The sequence below is a fragment of the Microtus oregoni genome, unplaced genomic scaffold (assembly GCF_018167655.1).
Source record: "Microtus oregoni isolate MIOR12 unplaced genomic scaffold, Mior012 000018F_ref0000195, whole genome shotgun sequence".
NCBI classification, from domain to species: domain Eukaryota; kingdom Metazoa; phylum Chordata; class Mammalia; order Rodentia; family Cricetidae; genus Microtus; species Microtus oregoni.
Genome location: NW_024543077.1, coordinates 15527814 through 15553184, shown reverse-complemented (window position 1 = coordinate 15553184; position 25371 = coordinate 15527814). Strand labels below are relative to the sequence as shown.

The 25371-nt window shown below is 42.3% G+C and overlaps 1 protein-coding gene across 8 annotated transcripts in view; it reads left to right on the top strand.

Moving 5' to 3' along the window:
• LOC121458907 (cyclin-dependent kinase 14) overlaps positions 1-25371 on the top strand; it is a 530655-nt gene that overhangs the window by 394387 nt on the left and 110897 nt on the right. For all 8 annotated transcript variants that reach the window (XR_005975885.1, XM_041668286.1, XM_041668287.1 and 5 more), the window contains one exon: positions 23539-23587. Coding sequence is in view for 7 of the 8 variants with exons in the window: in XM_041668286.1 (XP_041524220.1) it covers positions 23539-23587 (49 nt within the window). In the remaining variant the exon portion in view is untranslated. The remainder of the gene's footprint in view (positions 1-23538; positions 23588-25371) is intronic.

Genomic DNA, 25371 nt, shown 5'->3' with positions numbered 1-25371 from the left:
GTAGTGAATACGGCAGCAGTAGGCATGAGCACAGATACCTCTATGTACTTCTCTGGGTATATGCCCAGGTGTGAAGTAGTGGGGTAAGATAACGTAGTTCTAGTTTTAATTTTCTGAGAAACCCTCAATGGCTGTATTACCTTGCACCTCCATCTAGAGGTAAGAGGGGTCTTGAAGTGACCACTGGCACCTCGGAAACTCTACACACATAATGACCTCAGAGCCCACTAGAACCAATGCTCCAGACTCTCACAGGATGCTGGGCACAGTGGAGCCGAAGTGTGGGCCCTGTGCTGACATCTGAGGCCACTGTACTAGAGTCTGGCCACAGGTTGCTCTCTGGTCCTGCAGAAACCTGAGGCACTCTAAAATTTTAAGCAAGATTAAACATAGTCCTTACCGTTAGGTTATGTCTTTTCTGACTTGCTTAACAATAAAGTTTGCCTCAAAAAAAAACATGACATTTGCAAAACAGTATATGCATGATTTTTAATACCAAATCCTGTTACACACACACACACACACACACACACACACACAATTTGGGTATGTATTTCATATAAGGACACTTTGGTTTTCAAATAGTTTATTTTACTGTCGTGTTCTAGGCTTCTAGGCCATATATAAATCTAGACAGCTACATCTCTTAGAGAAAATTTCATGTCTGTATTTTCAAAATGTGTACAAAACCCTGAGCTAATTCTGTAGAAAATAGTGTCATGCTCAAAGAGCATGTAGAACCGATGTATGGCACTTTCTTCCAGCTCTTAAGTTTTCCTAACAAAGGGGCATTCAGCTGTGGTTTAATGACAGATTATTATTCAGAAGTCCAGACAGGAAGACACTGTAAAGTTCAAGGAGGAAACAACACTGCCAGACTGGAAGCAATGAGAAGCAATGAAATTTCAAATAAAAAATAGTCCTGTTTTCCAAAATCAAGCAAAGGGTGGGGGCAGATCTACAGTGGTTACTTTGTTTCTCAGGGAACTTCAGTCACCCAGTGCAAGAGGGTGTTCAGTTGTTGAAGATGGGGTGTCCTCTATGAGTGAGATAGGTGAATACAGAAGATACGCCAGTGGCGGCGGGAAAGTGAAGAATGGTGATATTTAAAACATATTATGCACCAGACCAAGCATGCAGAAACAATGACCTTTGAGTCAACATTTACACGTGGACATGGTTATACTGTTTTCAATGAAGTGAACCTTTCTTCTTAAGTTCTCCTTAGTCCCAGACAGGCCTTCCCTAGCCAAGCAGATCCAGCCTTCTGTTTTTCTTTTTTTTATTAAGAAAAGAAGAAAAACAACATAAACAAAAAACAAGTTTCCACCTCCTCCCAGCCTCCCATTTCCCTCCCCCTCCTCCCACCCTTCTCCCCGTCCTCCCACCCTTCTCCCCCTCCCCCCACTCCTCTCCCCCTCCCTCTCCAGTCCACAGAGCAGTCAGGGTTCCCTGCCCTGTGGTAAGTCCTAGGTCCTCCCCCCTCCGTCCATATCTAGGAAGGTGAACATCCAAACTGGCTAGGCTTCCACAAAGCCAGCACATTAAGTAGGATCAAAACCCCCTGCCATTGTCCTTGGCGTCTCATCAGCCCTCATTGTTCGCCATGTTCAGAGAGTCCGGTTTTATCCCATGCTTTTTCGGTCACAGTCCAGCTGGCCTTGGTGAGCTCCCAGTAGATCAGCTCCACTGTCTCAGTGGGTGGGTACACGCCTCATGGTCCTGACTTCCTTGCTCATGTTCTCCCTCCTTCTGCTCCTCATTGGGACCTTGGGAGTTCAGTCCAGTGCTCATGTGTGGGTCTCTGTCTCTATATCTATCCATCACCAGATGAAGGTTCTATGATGATATGCAAGATATTCGTCAGTATTGCTCTAGGATAGGGTCATTTCAGGTTCCCAATCCTCAGCTGCCCAAGGAACTAACTGGGAACCTCATCTTGGGCACTTGGCAGCCCCTGTTTTTAAAGGGAGGAAGTAAATGCTTTCGGACTTATAGTGCCTTGGCACCTTGCCACTCAGTATTACCTTGGTACCTCACTGCACAGTGCTATCTCTACTTACAAAACAATATAATACCTTATCCTTTGATATTCGCAATAAGTCTGAGTTACTATACTACTGTCTTCATATTGCAATTCCATTTTACAGACAAGGGAATGGCCATCTCTGAATGTTGGCCCCAAGCTTGCTCCCTCTCTTGAAGAGGGCTTGCCTCTTCTAGCTAGCGCTGTGCAGGACTGTGTCTTCACAGAGAACTCTCCCTATGGCACCTTTCCACCTACCACCTGCTCACTGGGGCAGCTCTAAACCCTTCACCTGCTCTTCTAATAAGTTATCAGTTCTAAAAAAAATATTTCAGATGATTTACTCTCCAGTATTTTTCTTGAAAGAGATACAAGGAATACTTTCACTGGGACAATGGCCATGAACCAGGACTGTCCTTAAGTGATGAGAGTCTTGATCCTTCCATGTATTATCCATTCCAAAGCTTCCATGATATAGGAATAAGAGCACAGATTCTGGAGCCAGACACCCTTAGTCTCAGCACTGCTGGCAAGGATGAGAGTTTGACATATCATGTAACAAAAAGTCCACTGCTAGTGCCCGGCCTGGGATTTCAGTGCTCAGGACCGGGGATAGAAAATGCCGCTTTGGTCCTTTCCACATCCAATCAGGTTTGGGGACTTGGCTTTAGTCAAACTCCTGGGTCTTCTCAAGTCTCTTATAAGGTACTGGAAAAGCTTTGGAGGCAGCAGGATTCCATGGGAATATGCCATGCAGGAAGACTAGAGATAGGGACATCTTAGTGTCATAATGTGCCCTTCACGGACCACCCTACAGTGAGGGTCCCCTGTGACTTGCAGAGATCCCTCCTCTATTCCTCAGAAAAGAGGGTGCCTACTCCATCCAGCACACCGACTTCTATGGAAATTCAATGCAAACATGTGTTCTTACACATTTTTCTTTATTCTATCTACTTTTAAGATGAATGAGCTAGATAATATAATTGATACAAAATCTAGTTTATAGTTCCAAAATAATGTTTTCAACATTAAAGACACGTCTTCTGCTTGTCATTTCCTTTTCTATTTCCTTCTTATGCTTTGTTTCAGGAGTTGTTCTCTCTCTCAATAGCCGCCATCATAACTGTAGATTAGCTCTAGGTACACTGTGTGGTGGTTATAAAAATGGTTTACCACATGCATGAGGTAGTAAAGTGCCCGCTTTACACAGCAGCACAAGGACCCGAGTTCAGCTCCCCAAAGCTGTTCACAGTGGTGCATGCTGGTAACTCTGTCCACTGGAGGAGGGAGGGTAGGCCTGCCCAAGGTGGTGAACTCAGAGAGAGAGAGAGAGAGAGAGCGCCTCTCTAAAAGGAGTGATAGAAAGACAGCTGCCTTGCGCTTTGGGTCTTGGCATGTACGCATGTGCACTGGCAACCACAGCGATCTGGTTCTCGGGTCAGGTTGCATTGCTGAAAACCTTAAAGGTTGCCTGGTACAGGTTTGGGACTTTTAGGTCTCTAACCTGTGCCAACTTTGCTGTTCTTCCTCTCACAAGTGGATGCCACTGTATCCACCTGGTAGAAATGCTAGGCAAGTAGTAAATGTGTGAGTTCATGAACTTTGTAGAAGGTCTATTCAGCAGTCATTAATTATAAATGATAATTGAGTTCATTTTGACATTCCAATACATGCATACGACATATTTGGGTCAAATTCACCTCCACCCTCTTTTATCTCCCTCATAATACCGTGTGTGTGTGTGTGTGTGTGTGTGTGTGTGTGTGTGTGTGTGTGTGAACCAGTGAGCTTAATTGAGATTGCTCACAGGAATGTGAGTCCTGAAGGGTTGTTTATAGGAGGACGGACAACATAGCAGTAGCTGTACTACTGCAGAAAATGTCTCTTCCCTCTGAGAGCAGAAGCAACTTCCTGTCGCTGCGGAGGAAAGCAGGGATTATATGAAAAGTGACAGGAGACTTGCCTTACTGTCTGACTGTTGGCCGTCTTACTGGTGGTGTGGTCGCTAGTGGGTATCAATCGTAGAGTGATGGTTAAGGAAGCTGCCAGTCTGTTCACCTAACGGGAACTATGCTTTGCATGTTCTCATCGTCTGCACTGTGAGCACGGGTGCTCCCCAGGTGCTGGAGACACAGCTGTGACCCAGGCCCACAAACATTTTCCTAAGCAGCTCACAAGCCAAAGAGAAACCAGATTATGACAGATGCTAAGTCACAAATGTGGCTGCAGGAATGTGAGCACAGGGAAGGCCCCAGGCTCTGGAGGTTCTGGGGAGGAGTGGAGGTTTCATTTGAAGTGGGAGAAGTAGTCGAGATCTGAGCAGGGAAGGGCGTGGATGTTAGACCATCTCAAAGGGCTGCTGGCTACACGGTCACAGACTTAATTCAGAGCTGGAAAGGGGTTTCATGTGTGTGGATTTTTCTTGATTATCTTTCTGTCAGCAACCTTGTGTGTGTGTGGGGGGGTGCACATCTATAAAAGTTTATCCTGACTCAGAGAAAAATTCTTGTCACACCAGTGAGTAGTGACATCACTGATATTTCCCCCCACCCCTCGTGTGTCTGTTGCTGGACAAGGATTTGATACAGCGTCTCAGGGGTTTAGCCAATGGTATAAAAATAAATAGAAAGGAGCTGGGTGTCTTGTTAAGCCCCCGAATATAATCATCTCCAGTAGCAGATGCTGTCTGTGTGGGTGCAGAGCAGAAACTGTGAGTACCTGCTTCCTCTTGTCTGCTTAAAGAGTCTGTCATTTGCTCTGCCAGTCGTGTCAATAATGATGGGAACTAACAGTGTCTATAAAGTATCGGAAAAAATGAAGTAATAAACTCTCAAGGGGAAGTGAGCTTCTTAAAAGTAGATTTTTCTTAATTTTGAAGAAACTTGGGAGTTTTATAATTATCAACATAGGTGTTTATCTCATGGAATATATAGAGTGTTGTTTGCCACATAGAGACTTCTTATCTGTTCAGCAGCCTCCACCCCAAATTATTAAAATATGTACCTGGTGTCTACTAGCCGATTTGTATGATTTGGTTACTGTCATATTTAAGAATTTTAAAAAAATACCCTGAATATATAGATAAGAAATGAGTGCAGTTGAGTTGTGGTGGTGCACACCTTTAATCCTGGCAGAAGATTACACCTGGATTAATGGAGCAGAGGCAGGCAGATCTATGTGACTTTGAGACTGGCCTGAGATACATGTTATGTGCCAGCAGCATTATTGTAAACTAATAGGCCACTCTTTATTTTTGTCTTTTGTTACGGGCATGTTATATTTATTCTGTTCACAAAAAAAATGTCAGCAGGTACCTAGCTTGAAATCCACAGTGTGAAAATTCTTCATAACCCCCGAATCTAACGTTTTAGACATATACTTTCAAAAAAAAAAAAAGGAAATGAGAACTTCAGGAGGAAGATAAGGTACTTGGGGACTTAGACATAAAACCGAGAACATGATACTTGGTTTCAGATTGCTGCTTGACAGTGGAACCTTACCATCATAGAACACAGTCTCTCCAGCAACAGAATGGAGCCTATTGGGGCCCCAGACTCACTTTGCCTTCATGAGTAAATGGGTGCCACTGTGAACAATCCATGACTAAGTAGTTGAACAGAGGGCAGTGGGGAAGGTTTTCTGTCTTCAACCCCAGGAAGCATTGGAATCACAAAGTGTAGTGCAGTGCTCAGCAGTCTGAGGGTTTGTTGCATCTTGTAGCATTTGAGGATGCTTAGAACCAGAATCAATGCAAACATTTTCCATGCTAGTTTGTAGATATTGCTTCATGTTGTGTGGCTGTTTGCTGTGTACCCAATACGTTTCTGAGCCCTCTGAGGTCTTCCTAACAGTGCAGGTAGTCGAGGTAGAGGGACGAAGCTAAAGCCCTGGAGGAAAGCCCTGTTTGATGACACACTGTAGCACTGAATCAGAATCTGGATGCAACCGCCATCCTGACCGTGATAGTTCTCAAAAACGCTCCCCTCCCCCCCACACACACAAATCATAGTCATGCTCCAGCGAGTGTTGGCTAACAGTTTCTCCCTATGTGGTAAGCTATGGGTCAGTTTGATCTTGGCTGGTTCTTACAATTCTTGCTTCCAAGATGCCGGTTGGCTTTGTTAGGTTTGTTCCTGGTATCTCTCATCTACCATGGAGTCACAGCTATGGGAAAATGCTCTGCCTTTTCGTCCTGAAAAGCAGGAGGAAAAGATGGAAGACTCAGCTGTGGGCACATTCAAGCCTCTACTGTGTCAACACGGCTTATACTGCACTGTGAACATGGGTTCGGTGGGACTGAAGTGTGTAATTATGAAGGAGGGAGCAATTCCTTCATTTACACCTGTCCTTGAATGGGTATTGCTAAGAAAGTTGTAACGTGTGTGTGTGTGTGTGTGTGTGTGTGTGTGTGTGTGTGTGTGTGCGCGCGCACGCGAGTACACACACACACACAGAGATGCTTGTGTCTCAGAAGGTCTTGTATATTCCATTAATCGCTCTACCATAAATGAGAACAACTGATATTTTCTTGGAATGTCAACTTCCACTGTTCACTAGTGCATTAGAATCAGAGAATTACTGCCGGGCATAGTGCACTCTATCTGTAATGGCATCGTTCAGATGGAGACAGAAGGATCACAAGTGTGAACCAACCTGGGCTACATAACAATACCTCATCTTTAAAGATTTGGGCCTGGGATGTAGTTCAGTGGTAGATCACTCACTAAGCATGCTCAAGGCCTTGGTTCAATCCCATCACCTCCCAAAAGAGATAAAAAATTACCTGTCAGAAGTTAGAAAAACACAAGCATGTTTGTGGTGTTTATTTATTGATTCAAAAATGAAGTTTAACATAGATCATTTTCTCTCTGGAGTAATATTTGCTTTATAATATTGCATGTCTCCCAGACACATACGTGGTTGACTGTAAGATGGTCAGTTTTCTAAGACGTATTAATAATAATAATAATAATGATAGCAGTCATGGCTAGGAAGTATGGTGTGTTTCTGTGTTTATTATTAACTCTGGAGATGCATTTTCTTATTATACATTTTCAGTGTCTCTATTACAAAGAAGCTGCTAGCATCCTGACCTGCACTCTGGGGGACACTGAGGCTCTGGAAGTTTAAATAATGTGCCCAAGAATTGTAGAATACTGAAACTCAAAGGCTACATTTCATATTTCTTATGAGCATGAGGAGTGTTTGTTCTGCTCATAGTAGGGTGAGGCATTTGGGAAGAAGGTTGATGGTGTTACAGATGAGGAAAGCTCACAGGGTTGTTTATATTCAGATTTCCTGTTACTGCTGAAGGAGGTTTGATCTGGCTTTGTGACTTCACGGTAAAACTTCAAGTCTCTCACAATCGCAACACACCTCATGCTATAATAATTGGAGCATAGACTTCAGCTCTGGACAGTACACTGTCGGGGCCAGCCGACTTGTCAAACAATACCTGAAAGGAGAAGCAAGGATTAGAGAAAGAGCAAAGGACAGAATAGACTCGGGAGCTCTCAGTGAATACTGCACTCCAAATTTATTTCCCATAGCTCTTTATGCCCAAAGCAAAAGAGAGAGGGCAGAAGACTTCTGTACCATGGTTCAAAGAACAAACAAGTATAATCACCTCCTTAATTCTCAAATGTCTAGTAACCATGCCTTTGGCCAAACGTCCTGTTATTTGGCCTTGAGGAGCAAGAACAAGCTTGAACTCTTTGACCTTAAGTCAAGATGGAATCGGGTCACTGTAGGCTCCCACAGTATATGTCCATAGCCCAGCTCTGTTTGTGAGCTGTGTGCTATGCACTGTAGGCTCCACACTGTGTGTCCATAGCCCAGCTCTGTTTGTGAGCTGTGTGCTATGCACTGTAGGCTCCACAGTGTATGTCCATAGCCCAGCTCTGTTTGTGAGCTGTGTTATACACAGGTTCTCCAGTGTCTGTGCTTCAGCTTCCACCTGTGTAGTAAAGCAGGTTTCTGTTTGGAGGCCATGTAGGAGGCATGAGTGTCCACTGCTCTTTGATAACAAGAGCCTGGAGCACACCGTTCCACCTCAGCTTCTGCCGCGAGCTTACATCTCATGCAACCCAGTTCCTGCCCTCTGGGCTGGTTTAAGATGAAGGGGTTTGCAGGCCTGACCACCCATGTGCTATTGCACTCCTCCAGACTGTATGGACCTCCCCTCCTCCTGCTCTCTGCAAAAGATCTACTTTCTTTCTCTTTCCTTCTCCTAGGAGAGTTGTAAGTTGGTTACCTGTAAAGAGTGCACTTTGAAGCTTCCGTAAATGCCCTCTAGAAAGAACCATCTGATGGAAAGACAAGTGTTTCGTCTTGTGTGCGAGGAGGAAGTATAGATAGGTGGGACTCTTCCTCCAGAGATGTTCATGAACACATGTCCAGATGTGTACCACAGAAGGTGGAAATGTTTAATGAATAGAGCGGAATGCTTGAGTCTAGAAGTCTCTCAGAGATTGCTTTGAAAAAGCATAGTGTTGGGAACTGGAGGGGTCTGAGGATGGTTTCTCAGCATTTTTTTAATTGTTTATATTGAGCTATATATTTTTCTCTGCTCTCTTTCATTCCTCTCCCCTCCCATTCACCCCTCTCTCATGATCCCCACACTCCCAATTTACTCAGGAGATCTTGTATTTTTCTACTTCCCATGTAGATTAGATTAGAAATATCCATGTATATTTCTCTTAGGGTCCTCATTGTTGTCTAGGTTCTCTGAGATTGTGAATTGTAGGCTGGTTTTCCTTTGCTTTAGGTCTAAAAGCCACTTATGAGTGAGTACATATTATTTGACTTTTTGGGTCTGGGATACCTCACTCAATATTATGTTTTCTAGATCCATCCATTTGCCTGCAAATTGCAAGATGTCATTTTCTCCACCGTGTAATACTCCATTGTGTAAATGTACCACATTTTCCTTATCCATTCTTTGATCAAAGGGCATTTAGGCTGTTTCCTGGTTCTATCTATGACAAATAATGCTGCTATGAACATAGTTGAACATATGTCCTTGTAGTATGATTGAGCATCCTTTGGGTATATGCCCAAAAGAGGTATTTTTGGGTTTTGAGGTAGGTTGTTTCCTAATTTTCTGAGAAATTACCATACTGATATCCAAAGCAACTGTACTAGTTTGTGCTCCCACCAGCAATGCAGGAGTGTTCCCTTCACCCCATAACCTCTCCAGCATAAGTTGTTATCAGTGTTTTTGATCTTGGTTATTCTTACAGGTGTAAGATGGAATCTCAGAGTTGTTTTGATTTGCATTTCTCTGATGACTAAGGATGTTGAACATTTCCTTAAGTATCTTTCAGCCATTTTATATTCCTCTGTTGAGAGTCTGTACTCATTTTTTTATTGGATTATGTATTCTTTTGATGACCAATTTCTTGAGTTCTTTGTATATTTTAGAGATCAGCCCTCTCTGTCCAATGTGGGGCTAGTGAAGATCTTTTCCCATTCTGTAGGCTGCCATTTTATCTTGTTCACCATGTCCTTTGCTTTATAGAGGATTCTCAGTTTCAGGAGGTCTCATTTATTAATTGTTGCTCTCAGTGTCTGTGCTACTGGAGTTATATTTAGGAAGTGGTCTCCCGTGCCAATGTGTTCATGTGTACTTCCCGCTTTCTCTTCTATGTGGTTTAGTGTGGTTGGTTTTATGTTGAGGTCTTTGATCTGTTTGGACTTGAGTTTTGTGCCAGCATTTCACCATGGCCCTCTGCATAGCAATGATAAGGCCCAGCAGTCAGGTTAGAATGCATGTGCCATGTAAAAACCTCTGAATGCTCCAGCCAGGCATCTGTCAGCGCCCAACCAGGATATATTTGGGGGATTTCAAGTCCTTTAAAGACAGGAATTACAGTTACACAACAAAAGTAGTGTTTCTAGAATGCCTCTTGTGATCACTGTGGTATTTTGGCAATAGCACAACTATAATCCTCAGCGTTAGAATAGACTGACACTTTCTCTTCAAAGTGAGCTTTCTTCTGGTATCTGTGAATTTCCCGATACCTCTGCTCCAGAGACTGTGGGATATAGCTTTTACAATAGCTGAACTGGAACCCCAACTGAAATGTTCATGTCTTGCTTGGTTTTTCTAATACCAGAATGTAGAATAACCATCCTGATACTCATGAACATTTGTGAGTCTGGTTTTCTGTTTTCTTCTGCTGGGGGCCCACCATGATGCCTTGGATAAGTGCCTGTAGGCCACTTCTGACTGTTTTGTTGCCTGCTGTATAGAACCTGACACTTGGAAGAGCTCCACTATGTGCTTGTGGAATGACTGAGAGAATGAACAGGTCCTTGTGACTCCTATGCAAAGGGATTTGAGGGGATTGTCTGTTATACAAACATAAAATTAGGGTGCTTGTTTGGAGTGTAACCAGTGATTCATGACCATGGCAATTATTCGCTTCTACAAAAGCCAAACCATTTCCCTCTGCTGAAGCAATCCCAAGAGAAGAGCTGGGATCGCTCTATGTCTTTGTCAGATGAGAGCGGCCTCAAGGGTGGCCCTGTTTCTTTGCTTAAATGCTGGCCACTTTGTTACCAGTTTAACAGTGCATGTTGCAAATTAGATCAGTACGATAAATAACCAAGCCAGTTCAAGAATAACAATTATATTTTAATGGTTATAAGGGGAAATTCAAGCTACAAGAGTGGGAGAGGTCCGACCTCTTATCTGTCCAGCGGGAGCTGTGCAGAGAGAGGGTGCATCTGGGTCCTCCCAGTTTTTCTTCCTGGGCTGCAGGTAGCCACGCCTTAACTAGATGTGATTGGTTGACAGAATTTCCCCGTCATCTCCCTCTTATGTCTAAACAACGTCGATCCAAACCCATTACAACTATATACAATAGGAACAGATACCAAATATAAAATTACAAACAGTAAACAATATTAAGCAAGGAATGCATAACAAAAGTTTTACTACACATTCTATTTCAAGGAGTCTAAATATTGCATTGAAATTAAGCTTGGCTAAATCATGAGGAAGGTAACTACAATTGTCTAATCTTCAACTCCATCGAAGATCTGAGATGGGAAACAGTATTACTTGAGTAAACAGGAAGTGCAATCGAGAAACTTCCAAAATGTGCAACAAATGACAGAGACAACTGGCTACCTGGGCAATCACCCAAAGTCTCATTTGCAATATTGAAGCAACCAACTTTGCTAAGGCCTAACATAATGACATACCATTTTCAAAGGCAAGAAACTTTTCAAAACTATCTTACCCTGTCTTGGCAGGATATGACAGCCCTGTTTTATCCATTGATGCACGCTCTGTATCTCTGTCAGTGGTTGAGGTATGGGCATTTCTTTGCCCAAAGGCCAGTTCTGCCAAAGAAAGGCTCCAGGTGGAGTGTCTTTGGTACTCAACATTCTCTCGGGAATAGATCGGTGTTGCCAGGAGAGATTGTGTCTCACTACCACGAACTCTAAGTTAGATTAAATGCCATTTTCTACAGCTCTTTGAAGAGGTTGAAGATTATCTATCTAGCAGGGCGGTGGTGGCGCACGCCTTTAATCCCAGCACTCGGGAGGCAGAGGCAGGCGGATCTCTGTGAGATCGAGACTAGCCTGGTCTACAAAGAGCTAGTTCTAGGACAGGCTCCAAAACCACAGAGAAACCCTGTCTCAAAAAAAAAAAAAGATTATCTATCTATACTGAATATAATCTCTATGTATCTAAAGAACCTGATTAGTCTAATTATAAATATGACAAACATAGATGGCTATGGACAGAGTTTCTCCATCAAGTGCATCTACTAAAATATAAAATAATTTTAAATTCAGATTATAAATAGTTGGGGAGACTCAATTCTAAAGAATGACTAGCACAACAGATATGTGGCAGTTTGAACATAATTTTTAAACATTTTTATTACCTTTTGAGATTATAACATAATTATATCATATCTCCTTTCCTTTTCCCGCCCGCCTTCTATTTCTCACATGCACTCACCCTCGCTTGCTTCCAGATTCATTGCCTTTTTTTCCTTTCCATTTGTGTTTAATGTTCTTCTGGTTTCCTTTGTGTTTAATTGGAATGTATATTTATATATATGCTTCTATATACATATGTACATTGCATATTCTTTTTATATAAAGTTATAGTCAAGTTGTGATTCTGTGGTACTAATATGTTATACAATATCAAAGCCATTTGTGAGACATTTTAATGACCTTTGTGCTAGTCTCCTCCCTGTTCGCTCTTCCCAAGAGAAAAATACCCACATTCCGCCGTTCGTATCTTTTGCACATTTTGGAATTGGGTGGTTGGTTTTACTCAATGTGGCCTCGTGTTGTTGAGGTTCTAAACACAGCAGCGTCTCGTAAGTTACAGAAGCGTGGGGGAGAAGAGCAAGGAAAGAATGAACTGAGAATTAACTGCTCGGATGACATGATGTGGACCTGTGAGCACATGCATAAACTCTAGTTGAGGCTTTGTCTTCAGGAAGGTTAGAGTCTGCTTCAAGCCCTGTCGGGTCAAGTGCTTTGAAGCTGCAGAACTTTACATATGTAGCGTCGCTCTCCAGCTGCTTTCCTGTTGCAGGGCACAGGCACTGGGTTGGAGGGAGACCTTTCCCATCCTCTGTCCCCTGAGTCATGTCGCCTAGCAGGTCTTTTCTTCTCCAAGGGCGCTTCCCCCGGTCTCCTGCTGTGCTGCGTTCATCCTCTACGATGTCCCAGCAATAAGAGGAATAAGAGGAGAAGGTGAAAGTCAGCCTGCAGGTTTAAATTAATTGCACTCCTTGGTGAAGCTGCCTTAGCCAGAGCTTTAAGGACACTCTAAACGTGATAGGGAAGAGAGAGCCACCAGGCAGAAGAAAGTGGGAGCACATTCCACTGAAGGTGAACAGCGAGCACGCGCATATGCAGATACTCGAATAATCAGATAGCATTCTCTGTACGGTTGTTTCTGTTGTAAAATACACCAGTTTCTGATCCTGAGCATTCATTTAAGCTTATTTTGGCTTCCAGATACTAGATATGCTTGCTCTTAAAGCTGTGCATCTCACTAGTTAAGTGGGGTACCGGAAAGCCTGCATATTGCTGGGTTCACCGCAGATTCTTGAGTTTATTTTGTCTTCGTGTGGAAAAGTGGTACCTCTGATTAGCCACCCTGACTTTGGGAGCTTTGTCTGTATCCATGGGAAGCTTTCCCACCCCGTGTCTGTATTCATGGGGAAGCGTTCTCTTCCCTATGTCTTAATTTCACTCTTATGCACACAGGTCTGAATTGAAATCAGTTCAGTGTGCCCCGTGCATCTCCTGACACACAGACAAGCTTGTGGGAATATTTGCTGAAAGAATGGAGAGTTTATGTAGATGCTGATGCAGATGTAACAATGAAGCTTCATGCTTTATCGTTTTTACCCTCGGGTCATGTGACACGTTTTGCTTTCACTGTGTCTCTTATACACAGCTGAAAATGACGTTTCTAAAAAAAAATCTTGTCAAGTGCTAAATTGAGGCCTTGCTTAAAACTAGTGTCCTTGTGTAGTCACTAATTGGTGAGAATAATAATTGACTTATGAACGCAAGATTGTGTTGGTTTTGTCTGTAATAGAATTCCTGTGCATCTTGAATGATAGAGAATCATTCGCATTGCTTTGTAGGGACTACAAAGTCAAGAGAATCAAACTTTTGTTTTACAAGGACATTTGGTGTTATTGACTTTTGAAATATGTCTTGCTTTCCTAATGTCAGACTTTAGATGCTATTTTTCTCAGATCTTTAACAAAGAGCTATTGTTCCCATGTCTCCCTTCCTCATCATTTCATCCTCAGAGAACAATCTTTCAGTTGGTTCTACTACACTAAGTGCCCGAATTCCACTGCACCTTATAATGCTGTCCAGTGAAGAGTAAATCAGAAGTTATACATTCTATATATCTGTATCTATATAATATAGATAGATAGATACTGTTGAGGAACATGTCTTCAGAACAATGAATATTTACAATTAGAAGGATGGTTGGCTCTGCACACCACTGTAACTTAATGTCTGGCTCCTGTTCTTTTTCTTGCTCACCTGTGCCTTATACACTACAGGACACCATCAGACGTCTCGGTTTGAGTACTAACTCTGACACTACATTTTGAATCCTTACAGAGAGATAAACCTATTCTCCAAGCTCTATTTAAGTTTTGCACAAAATGCCAATGCCTTCAAATCCTGAAAAGTTAAGGACAGTTAGGTGCTTTGCTGGCCATCTTGACTCCCGCCTCTCTGTGGCACCACCATGCGGTGCATCAGTAAACCTGCCTGGTCTTCCTTTCAGAGCAGTTTCAGATTCTTGTAGAAGGAGCTGCGGGCAGGCCTGCTTTTCATCCCTCCTGGCTCCTGCATGGTTAGCTTTACACCCGAAATAACAACACACAAATTGTATTCATTTAAACACTGCCTGGCCCATTAGTTTCAGCCTCTTATTGGCTAATTCTCACATATTGCTTAACCCATTTCTAATAATCTGTGTAGCACCACGAGGTGGTGGCTTACCGGGAAAGATTCAGTATGTCTGACCTGGTGGCTGGATCCATTGCATCTGACCCAGAGAAGAGAGGCATGGCGATTGCCTCACTTCCCTCTTCCTCCCAGCATTCTGTTCTGTCTACTCCACCCATCTAAGGGCTGGCCTATCAAATGGCCAAGGCAGTTTCTTTATTAACCAATGAAATCAGCACAAAACAGAAGATCCTCCCACATCAGATTCTGACCCTGTTTTTGCTCTCACTCCCAGACAGTTGTTGTCCCATTCTCCAAATGAAAGAATCGAATGGCCTGTGTGGTCCTTAAAAGAAAAAAGGGGTCAGATGGTGGTGGCGCGTGCCTTTAATCCCAGCACTCAGGAGGCAGAGGCAGGCGTATCTCTGTGAGTTTGAGGCCAGCCGGTCTACAAGAGCTAGTTCCAGGACAGCTAGGGCTGTTATCAGATATCAGATGTTCCCTTCTTCCTCTCCTCCACATTCTCTGCTTCAGCTGCCCTGGCCTCCAGCCCATTCCAGCTTTGCACACCCACCCTGGAGAGCCAGGTCCCTATTAGTAGGAAGGCTTTCTAATTGGTTCCCTCCTGTATCCTCAGTCCCAAGAAGGCTGAAGTCTGCCTGACTCTCCATGCACATATATAGTGAGGGAGCAGTTTATATAAGACAAATGCTAATATGAAAATGATGCTCTTTGTAGAAAGCATGAGGTATTGTGGTTATGGAATGGGTAGGTGGATGGGTGGGTGAGAGGGTGGCTTGGTGGAAGGATAGATGGATGAATGGATGGATGGGATAGATGGATGGATGGAAGAAGAGAGGGACAAGCGGGTGGACAGAAGGATGTGGGGATGGATGGGTAGACAACTGCACAGTGCTTCCAGCCACTGTTTTTAGTACACTCTGGTTTAGAGATAGAAATCTCTCTCTCTCTCTCTCTCTCTCTCTCTCTCTCTCTCTCTCTGGTGTGTGTGTGTGTGTGTGTATGTGTGTTTATTCTGTGTATTTGCTTCTCTAATCTGATAGTACTCTTAGGCATGGAACATCCTGTAACAGAAGCGGTGTAAGTCATTTAGATTTCCTCCGTCACAGTAGAGACAGTGCTGACAAGATAGTACTGACGAAGGCATCAACTGATCTCAAGCTAAATCAAACCTGCTCAATATTAATCATTTAAAAGAAATCAGTCAGTTTGGAAACATAAGTTGTGTGATGTTCCTGAATGATGTGCACAAGAACAAAGGTTGCATTTTATCCTTTCAGACAACTCTGCCCTGGTGGGAATTCCATAAAGATTTCAGCCTATTTGGCTGGTTCAGTGTTTTGTTTAAGACTGGGCAGTGGTGGCTCAGACCTTTAATCCCAGCACTCGGGAGGCAGAGGCAGGCGGATCTCTGTGAGTTCAAGGCCAGCCTGTCTACAAGAGCTAGTTCCAGGATAGGCTCCAAAGCCACAAAGAAACCCTGTCTCGAAAAACCAAATGAATGAATGAATAAATAAATAAATAAATAGACTGGCCTGCCTTCACTTCCCACCCAGAAGGCCTTCAGTTACACCACTCAGTCCGGCAGCTCCTTGTTTAACAAACACACTTTCAAAACCAGCACATTCATTTCCTTTGTGGTAGTGTTTGTAGCCGTGAATGACAGTGTTGACACTTAACTCCCCATCCCTCTTGACCTTGGGGAAAAGTGTGACCTGGCAGGAATGGTGTCTTTTCTGTTGTGCTCCTTCCTGTATTCCTAGCATGAGCGCCATCTGTGGAGGGTAATGTGGAGCTGACGAATAAAGAAATGTTCAGGATTTGTCTGATAAGTTTTTCTTGCTGCGACTCAGGCTGCAGTGTGCGCCTCTGTTAGTGTTGTGTTGGTGTACATCACATCACTCTCTGAGTGAATATGGGGGCCTGATTCTCAACAACGTGGAATCATTTCCACTGTCCCTATCGAGAAGGGTTCATCTCCCCAAGAGGTTCTGTGCAGTCCATCCACACCCATGCTCTGCAGGGGCTGGACATGTCCCTCCCCTTTTCCTCTCCACTTGGTCACTGTAAGAGCCAATTCTTCAGACTCATTTGGCATTGTTTTTTTTTATGGTTGAAGTAAAGTAGTTGCTTAAGCATTTCATAGCAATTTAAAAATAAATCTGGATATATTTTAACAATAGAAAATTGCACAAATAAACTCAAATGACAATATAATTTCAAAAGCAATCGCCTTTGTAAATCATACTTGATATATTATGTAGTTATTTAGTAACACATTTAATGTTAAATTAAGAAAACCTAAAACACTTTTATTTTATCAACACTTATATGAGGTAGTAGCTATTTATATAAGAAAGACAAATGCTAATAATAAAAGGAGCTTTTAAAAGAAAACATGTGGAGCCTGGCGGTGGTGGCGCATGCCTTTAATCCCAGCACTCGGGAGGCAGAGACAGACAAATCTCTGTGAGTTCGAGACCAGCCTAGTCTACAAGAGCTAGTTCCAGGACAGGCTCCAAAGTTACAGAGAAACCCATCTCGAAAAACATAAAGCAAATGCATGAAGTATTGTGGTTAAGATAAAACAGCACTAGCATAAACAGATGGACATGAAGAAATCTGGGCTCTTGTGTATTTCAGACCTTAGCATAGTGTGAAGGAGTAATTTCAAATTACCGGAGAATGATTGATAGGTTAGTGAATAACACACACCTACCATTATTGTCTGTCTTCTTTGAACAAACAAGTCAAGGACTATGCAATATAGAAATTTAGTTACAGATCTGTACATTTAAATTTATATACATACACATACTCATTTAACTACAATAATATATGTTGAGAAATGGCTAGGCAATTTGTGTGTGTGTGTGTGTGACAATCATGGAATGTATTTACATAGACCTAAATAGTATCACCTTCTATGCCTTAACTATATGTTGTTACTGCTGTTAGGCTGCATATGTGTTACAATATGTTGTCATATTGAGCATTGTAGGTGATTATAAAACAGTATTTGTATGTCTGAGTATATAATACAAAAAAGTATAGCAGAAATATAATATAAAAGGTAATAAATGACGTACCCCTATGTAGAACACTTCCTATAAATGAAGTTTTTCTGACTAGGATTTGTCCTCTGTGTCAGTGAGTAAATGGAGTGTGAACACTGATGACACGGTAGCCCCCTGCTGTGAGCTTCTCAGTCCTCTACATTTAGGCTACGCTAATTTACAGAAACCAGTTTATTATAGCTTTTAAACTTTAGATTTTCATTTTTAAAACATCTTTTAGACTTATAATAATACTTAGCTTAAGGCACAATACATATCCTTATATAAAAGATTCTTTCCTTGTTATTTTGTTTATAATAAGAAGCCCATGTATCCTGGGCTGGCATTGATATCAGTAGCTTAAAATAACTTTAAACTACTGATCATCTTGCCCACATTTCCCAACTGCTAAGGTTACAGGATGTACCCCCATGCCTAGGTTATGCCTTGTTGAGGGTTGAATCTGAGGTTTTGTACAGTCCAGACAAGTACTGGGACAATTGAACTCTATTCTCAGTTGCCTAGAAGTTTTTGTCTATTTAAAACATTTGTGTGGGGGTAGCCATGTGCTGCCCACCTTTAATCCCAGTCTCAGGTGGCAGAGGCAGGTGGATATCTGTGAGTTCTAGGCCAGTCTGGTCTACAGAGTGAGTTCCAGGACAGCCAGTGCTATATACAGAGGAACTATCTCAACAAACAAAAATGCATAGATTTGTGTTTAGGGACAGAGAGAGAAGGAGAGGGAGAGAGGGAGAGGGGGAGAGAGAGGGAGAAAGAGAGAGAGAGAGAGAGAGAGAGAGAGAGCGCGAGAGAGAGCGGAGCACCCTTAGGAAGTCCTGCAACACTCCTCAAGTACTATTCACAATGTTTTCTTTTTTTGAGACATAGTTTTTCTCTGGTCTGGGGCTTACCAGGTAGGCTTGACTGACCAGCCAGCGAATCCCACGAATCCGCCTGTCCCTGCCTCTCTAGTGAAGGGTTTGCAATTTTTGCCACCACACCCAGCTTTTGTTAAATGGGTTCTGGGATTCATCCCCTCAGCCCTAAAAGTCATTTCTTCTTGTTTTGTTGCTTTTCAAGTGTTCCTGTTACAAATTAAGATGAGATCAGTAAGAGAGCTGCACAGGGTCAGGGCCATCAGCATCCCTGGCTTCAGCACCACATCCTGTCCCTGCAGAGGTCTTCAGAGGCCATAATGCTCAAGGAGCTGGAACTTCCTGTGATCACAATGCCTGGAATATTTCTTTCTTAATTAGGGTTTCTGTTGCTGTGTTGAAATACCATGATCAAAAACAACTTGGGAGGAAAAATTTTATTTTAATTTATTTCATTTACACTTCTAGGTAACAGTTAACCACTGAGGAAAGTCAGGGCAGGAACTCAGCCAAGGCAGGAACTGATGCAGAGATCATGGAGGAGTACTAATTTCTGGCTTGCTTCTATGCCTTGCTCAGCTTGCTTTCTTTGTTTTTCTCTTTTTAAAAATATTTTGTCCATTTTGCATACCAACCACAGTTGCCCCTCCCACCCTTTCTCCTGCTCCTCCCTCTCCTCCACCCAATCCCATCTTCTTTTCAGAAAGAGTAAGGCCTCCCATGGGGAGCCAACAAAAGCCTAACACATCAAGTTAAAGCAGGACCCTCTGCATCAAGGCTGAGCAAGGCATTTTACCATAGGGAAAAGGCTCCAAAAAGCCAATATATGGATCCAGGATAGATCCTGGTCCCACAAACAGACCAAGCCACACAACTGTCACCCACAGCGGGCTAGTTTGGTCCCATACAGGCTCCCCAGCTGTGGGTCGAGTCCATGAGCTCCCAGGAGTTTACTGTCTCTGTGGGTTTCTCAGTCATGATCTTGACCTCCACTCCCTACCCCTTGCTCTCTTTGACTGGACTCTCAGAGCTCAGTTCTTGGCTGTGGGTCTCTACATCTGCTTCTGTCAGTTACTGGTTCTATGGTGACAATTAGGGTAGTCACCAGTCTTATTAAGAGACCAGGCCAATTCAGTCACCCTCTCCACTATTGCCAGAAGACATATCTGGGGTCATTCGTATGGATTCCTGGAAATTTCCCTAGCAAAAGGGCTCTCCCTAATCCCATCATGGCTCCCTCTATCAATATATCTCTTTTATTTCTCTCCCTCTCTGTCCCTCCTCTACTAAACCATTCCATTCCCTCATGTTCTCATCCCCATCCCCTCCCTTCGACCATTCCCCCTCCCCCCAGTTTACTCAGGAGATCTCATATATTACCCCTTCCTAGGACCATCCACACATCTCTCTTAGGGTCCTCCTTGTTAGCTAGCTTCTCTGGAGCTGTGGGTTGTAGTCTGGTCATTCTTTGCTTTACGTCTAATATCCACTTATGAGTGAGTACATATAATGTTTGTCTTTCTGTGTCTGGGATGATTTTTTCTAGTTCCATCCATTTACCAACAAATTTCATGATGTTATTGTTTTTCACGGCTGAATAGTGCTCCATTGTGTAAATGTACCACATTTTCTTTATTCATTCTTTGGTTGAGAGGCATATAGGTTATTTCCAGGTTCTGGCTATTATGAATAATGCTGCTATGAACATAGTTGAGCAAGTGTTCTTGTAGTATGATTGAGCATCTTTTGGGTAATGCCCAAGAATGGTATTGCTGGGTCTTGAGGTAGATTGATTCCCAATTTTCTCAGAAACTGCCACACTGATTTCCTAAGTGGATGTAAATGTTTGCACTCCCATCAGAAGTGGAGGAGTGTTCCCCTTATTCTACATCCTTTCCAACATCTGTTCTCAGTGTTTTTGATCTTAGTCATCCTGACAGGTATCAGATGGTATCTCAGAGTTGTTTTGATTTGTATTTCCCTGATTACTAAGTATGTTGAACAATTCCTTAAATGTCTTTTGGCCATTTGAGAGTCTTCTATTGAGAATTCTCTGTTAAGATCTGCAATCCCTTTTTAAAATTGGATTATTTTGTATTTTGATGTCTAGTTTCTTGAGTTCTTTATATATTTTGGAGATTAGTTCTTTGTCACATGTGTGGTTGGTGACGGTATTTTCCCATTCTGTAGTCTATCATTTTATCTTATAGCACCATCCCAGACTTCAAGCTTTACTATATAGCTATAGTTATAAAAGCAGCTTGGTATTGACCTAAAAACAGGCATGTGGACCAGTGGAATCAAACTGAAGACCCAGACATTAATCCACATACCTATGAACACATGAATTTTGACAAAGAAGCCAAAATTGTACAATAGAAAAAAAAAGAAAGCATCTTAAATAAATGGTCCTAGCATAACTGGATGTCAACATGTAGAAGAATGCAAATAGATAAAACTCAAGTCCATGTGGATCAAAGACCTCAATATAAATCCAGTTACACTGAACCTGACAGAACAGAAAGTGGGAAGTAGCCTTGAACACATTGGCACAGGAGACCACTTCCTAAATATAACCCCAGCAGCACAGACACCCAGAGCAACAATCCATAAATGGGGCCCCTGAAACAGAAAAGCCTCTGTAAGGCAGAGGACACAGCCTGCTTCCTTAAATCCCAGGACCACCTTCATAGAGGTGGCACTTGTTCGAGCCTTCCACGTCAGTACACCACGGGCTTTCCCACAGGCCAGTCTTCTGATGTCATTTTCCCAGCTGAGTCTCCGTCTTCCAAATGAGTCTAGCACGTGTCAAGTTTATATAAAACTAGCCAGTTCAATTTCCTAAAGATCTGCATGGATGGACACACAAGCGAGGTTGTGAAGAGGGGCATAAAGGAGGGAGGACTTTAAGCATTGAAAAGCATGCTATAGTAAATATATGAACTAATAACACAGTTATTACTGTTACTATTACTGCCATTTTCCAGAATCTGTACTTTATGTAATATATGTGCAGTGTTTTATGAACTGTCTGCACAGTTGGTTTGTGTGCACAATGTCATCACAAGTATACAAGTAACAGATATATTGTACTATGACATTACATTACAGCATTGTCAGATAATAGGAATTTTACCCTCTAAGTTTACAAGTCCACCAACCATTGTAAACATGTTACACAATCCATTCTTGACCAAATCATCATTATTTATATGGGATATGGGACTGTGTGTGTGTGTGTGTGTGTGTGTGTGTGTGTGTGTCAACTTGACTTACCCTAAAAACCATCTCTAGACTGATAAAGAACCAGTATTCCCCAATTCAAATCATGACCAAGTAAGATAAGTGAAGGCTGTGACTCAGTGGTTGGGCAGAAATCTGAAGACTGGTAAGAGGTAGCACTGGGAAGCATCAAGAAGAGGAGGCATTCTTCCTCATTGGGAAATGAAAGCAGTGCGGCTTATGCTGAAATACAAGACACGAGCCCCACATGCCACGCAGCCTTACAGAGTACGTCTACCAAAAGAAATTGTCCAGTGGGCCCACTGAAGCATCATGTGTAATGGACAGCTACCTCAGAGTTCAGCAGACAGCTGTGGTCCTTTGTCCTCTGGAGTGCTACACATTTTTTTTTTAATTGAGAAAAGGAAAAAAAAAGTTTCCCCCTCCTCCCAGCCTCCCATTTCCCTCCCCCTCCTCCCACCCTTCTCCCCCTCTCCCCACTCCTCTCCCCCTCCCTCTCCAGTCCAAAGAGCAGTCAGGGTTCCCTGCCCTGTGGAAAGTCCAAGGTCCTCCCTCCTCCATCCATGTCTAGGAAGGTGAACATCCAAACTGGCTAGGCTCCCACAAAGCCAGAACATGCAGTAGGATCAAAACCCGTGCCATTGTCCTTGGCTTCTCATCAGCCCTCATTGTTCGCCAGTGCTACACAGTTTTAAAACAATTGTATGTACATTTCTCGATTGAAGGACTACCCACTGGGTGTTAACAAATGCCAAACATGTTTGGAGTATTTACTGAACATCCTATTTAAAAAGATAGAAACACACATATGAGAGAGGAGGGGGGGGAGGGAGGAAGGGAGGAAGGGAGAGAGAAGAGAAGAGAGAGAGGAGGGGGAACTGACATATCAAAGCTAACAATTGTTATATTATCATGAGAGAAAAAAAGAAGAAGTTGTTGAAATTACTAGAGTGAATTCTGTGTCCGTTGTTCTCGTGGTGTAATTTTTAATTTAAAAGTCTCATAATTGATTATACATGAAAGTACACACCATTGGACCCAGATTGGCTTTGAACATGCCTGAGTACCGTGTAGCGCAAGATTGGAGACTCAACATTACTGCATTTGGTCTAAGATACTCCCGTAGAACAATCAGCAAGCTTCTCTTGTCTAGTGCTGATATTGGTCTGTAAAGCTGCATGTGGTTCTGAAATTGTAATTTGTACTTACTTTTTCAATTCAGTCGTTAATAAAATACATTGTTTTACGGGAGTATCTTTGACCAAATGCATGGGGACCTTGAGGGGAGGGCTGAAGCAGGGAGGGGAGAGGCAGGGAGGGGAGCAGAGAAAAATATAGAGCTCAATAAATATCAATTAAAATGTATTTTAAAAGTAAAAAAAAAGCGTACTAGGGGCTTGGTCATGGACATTTCTTTGGAACTTATGAAGGTTCCCATGTACATGAAAAAAGAAAAACATTAAAGAAAGGTTTGCTTTGCTCCTAAAAAAAATAAAAATAAAATAGATTGTGAAAGAAGTCCTCCTAAAGCAACATAGCAGTACTCCATTGTTGTCAGTGTTAGGTCCTCCTGTTTTACTGTTTTGAAACTACTCGATCTGAAGAACATGGTCCTTCCATACCTGTGTCTAACTACAGTCAAATCAAACATGACTCTTGAAAAAGCTGAATGTTCTTGAGTGTGGTGGTACATGGCCATGAACCCGGGACTTGGGAGGCAGAGGGAGGGAGGATTGCCACAAGCTTGCTATGTAGTGAGACTGTCTTTTAAAAACAAGTTATTTTCTTCAACACACTTGTGATATATACACTTGATACAAAGATTGCTTACTGTTTTTCTCTTTTATTTCAGAGCGCTTTACCGTGTACAGTTCTAAAAGCCTCAGACAAGCATGGAATAAGTAAGTCTGTATACAAATGGTGCACATTCTCTCTCTCTCTCTCTCTCTCTCTCTCTCTCTCTTTCTCTCTCTCTCTGTCTCTCTCTCTCCCTCCCTCCTCTCTCTCTCTCTCTCTCTCTCTCTCTCTCTCTCTCTCTCTCGCTTACTGAGTGAGTTTGTCACAGCATGCATTCACTCACTGATGTTGGATCCATCCATTCATTTGACACAAATTAACCCTTACTGTGTACCGTCTACCATGTTCACACACAGAGCCAACAGGCAGTGTGGGTTCAGGTTCTTAGAGCAATGTGGTATTGTGGACCAGCAGTCCAGTTGTGCGGACGGAGACGTAGCCGGGCTCTGCTTTTTCTTGGCACATCTTTGTAGAGAAAGAGCGCTTCCAAATGTCTTTCGGGCCAGGCCTCACGCAGCAGACCGAGGCTGGAGTGCTGGGGCAAAGAAGTGTGAGCAGCTCCCTGTACAGTCTGCCAGCTCATGCCTCCTTTCCGCGCCACAATGCCGAAACTGTAGCTCCTGTGATGAAGTAAGCCATCATCCATTCGAACATGTCTGTAGGGAATATGGTAGAACAGTCTTTGTACTGTTGTGACATTTTAATTTGGGGCATTGTCGATTATGACAATAGGAAGTAAAAAAATTTTTATTCAAGAATGCTTTTAATCAATGCTGTCAGCAGACTTGGTGGGCACCTAATAGTGACAAACCCTTAGGATGAATATATTATAATTTGAAGGATTTAACCATTTTTAAAATTAATTATTTAGAAAAGTATGACCATTCTTTTAAAAAAGTAATGCATGCAGCTCTTTTAATTATTAGGATATGTTCATTGTACAAAGCAATGAATTTCATGATACTTTTAAAAAATGTATCAGTCCATTATTATGTACCTATATTTTCATTATTCATGGATATATAAAGCTCCGTTGTGTTTGCATACCCCATTTTCTTTATCTCTTCACGTATTGGTGGATACCAAGGCCTTAAGTTGGCTGTTAGGACCTGTGCCCTAAAGCACATGATATATTTTAGTGAAAATGTGAAATCCTATCACGTTGTACAATGCATATATGCTAATATCTATTTTTTAGTTGTAGAATATATTTTAACTGTTCAGGGAAGAGGTTTTAATTTTATTTTTTTTAATTTAATCACATGGTACAAAATTGAAAAATACTGAAAGTCTGCAGTTAAAAGGAGTGCTCCTCTCTCTACCATTCCTCAGTCATGGGAATCATTGATATAAGTTTCTTTCTTTCTTCTTTTATTGAGCTATATATTTTTCTTCACTCTTCTCCCTTCCTCTCCCATCCCCTTCTAATCCTCCTATGGTCCCCATACTCCCAGTTTACTCAGGAGATCTTGTCTTTTCTACTTCCCATGTAGATTAGATTCATGTGTCTCTATTAGGGTCTCTATTGTTGTCTATATTGTTTAATTTGGAGCATAATTACTAAATTGAAGTAATTGATGTACTGTAGTAATGGATTCAAAATAATTTCCAAGAATTCAAGTTATTTGCTTAATATATGATGGTATGGTAATCCAAAAACAAAACAAAAATACATTGCTATTCAAAATCAAGGTACAAAATTAAGTAACAATATTAACAAAATTAAGTTTCAAAATTAAGTAACAATGCCTTTACAGGTAGGCATTATCCAAGCCATAGAAACTTTCGGGGTGTTAACCTGCCAATGTGAACAGGAATTTCTTGAGAAAGAGATCCTTGAGTCTAAATAGCTATCACAAGTAATCCAGCTCACGTGTGAACCACATCT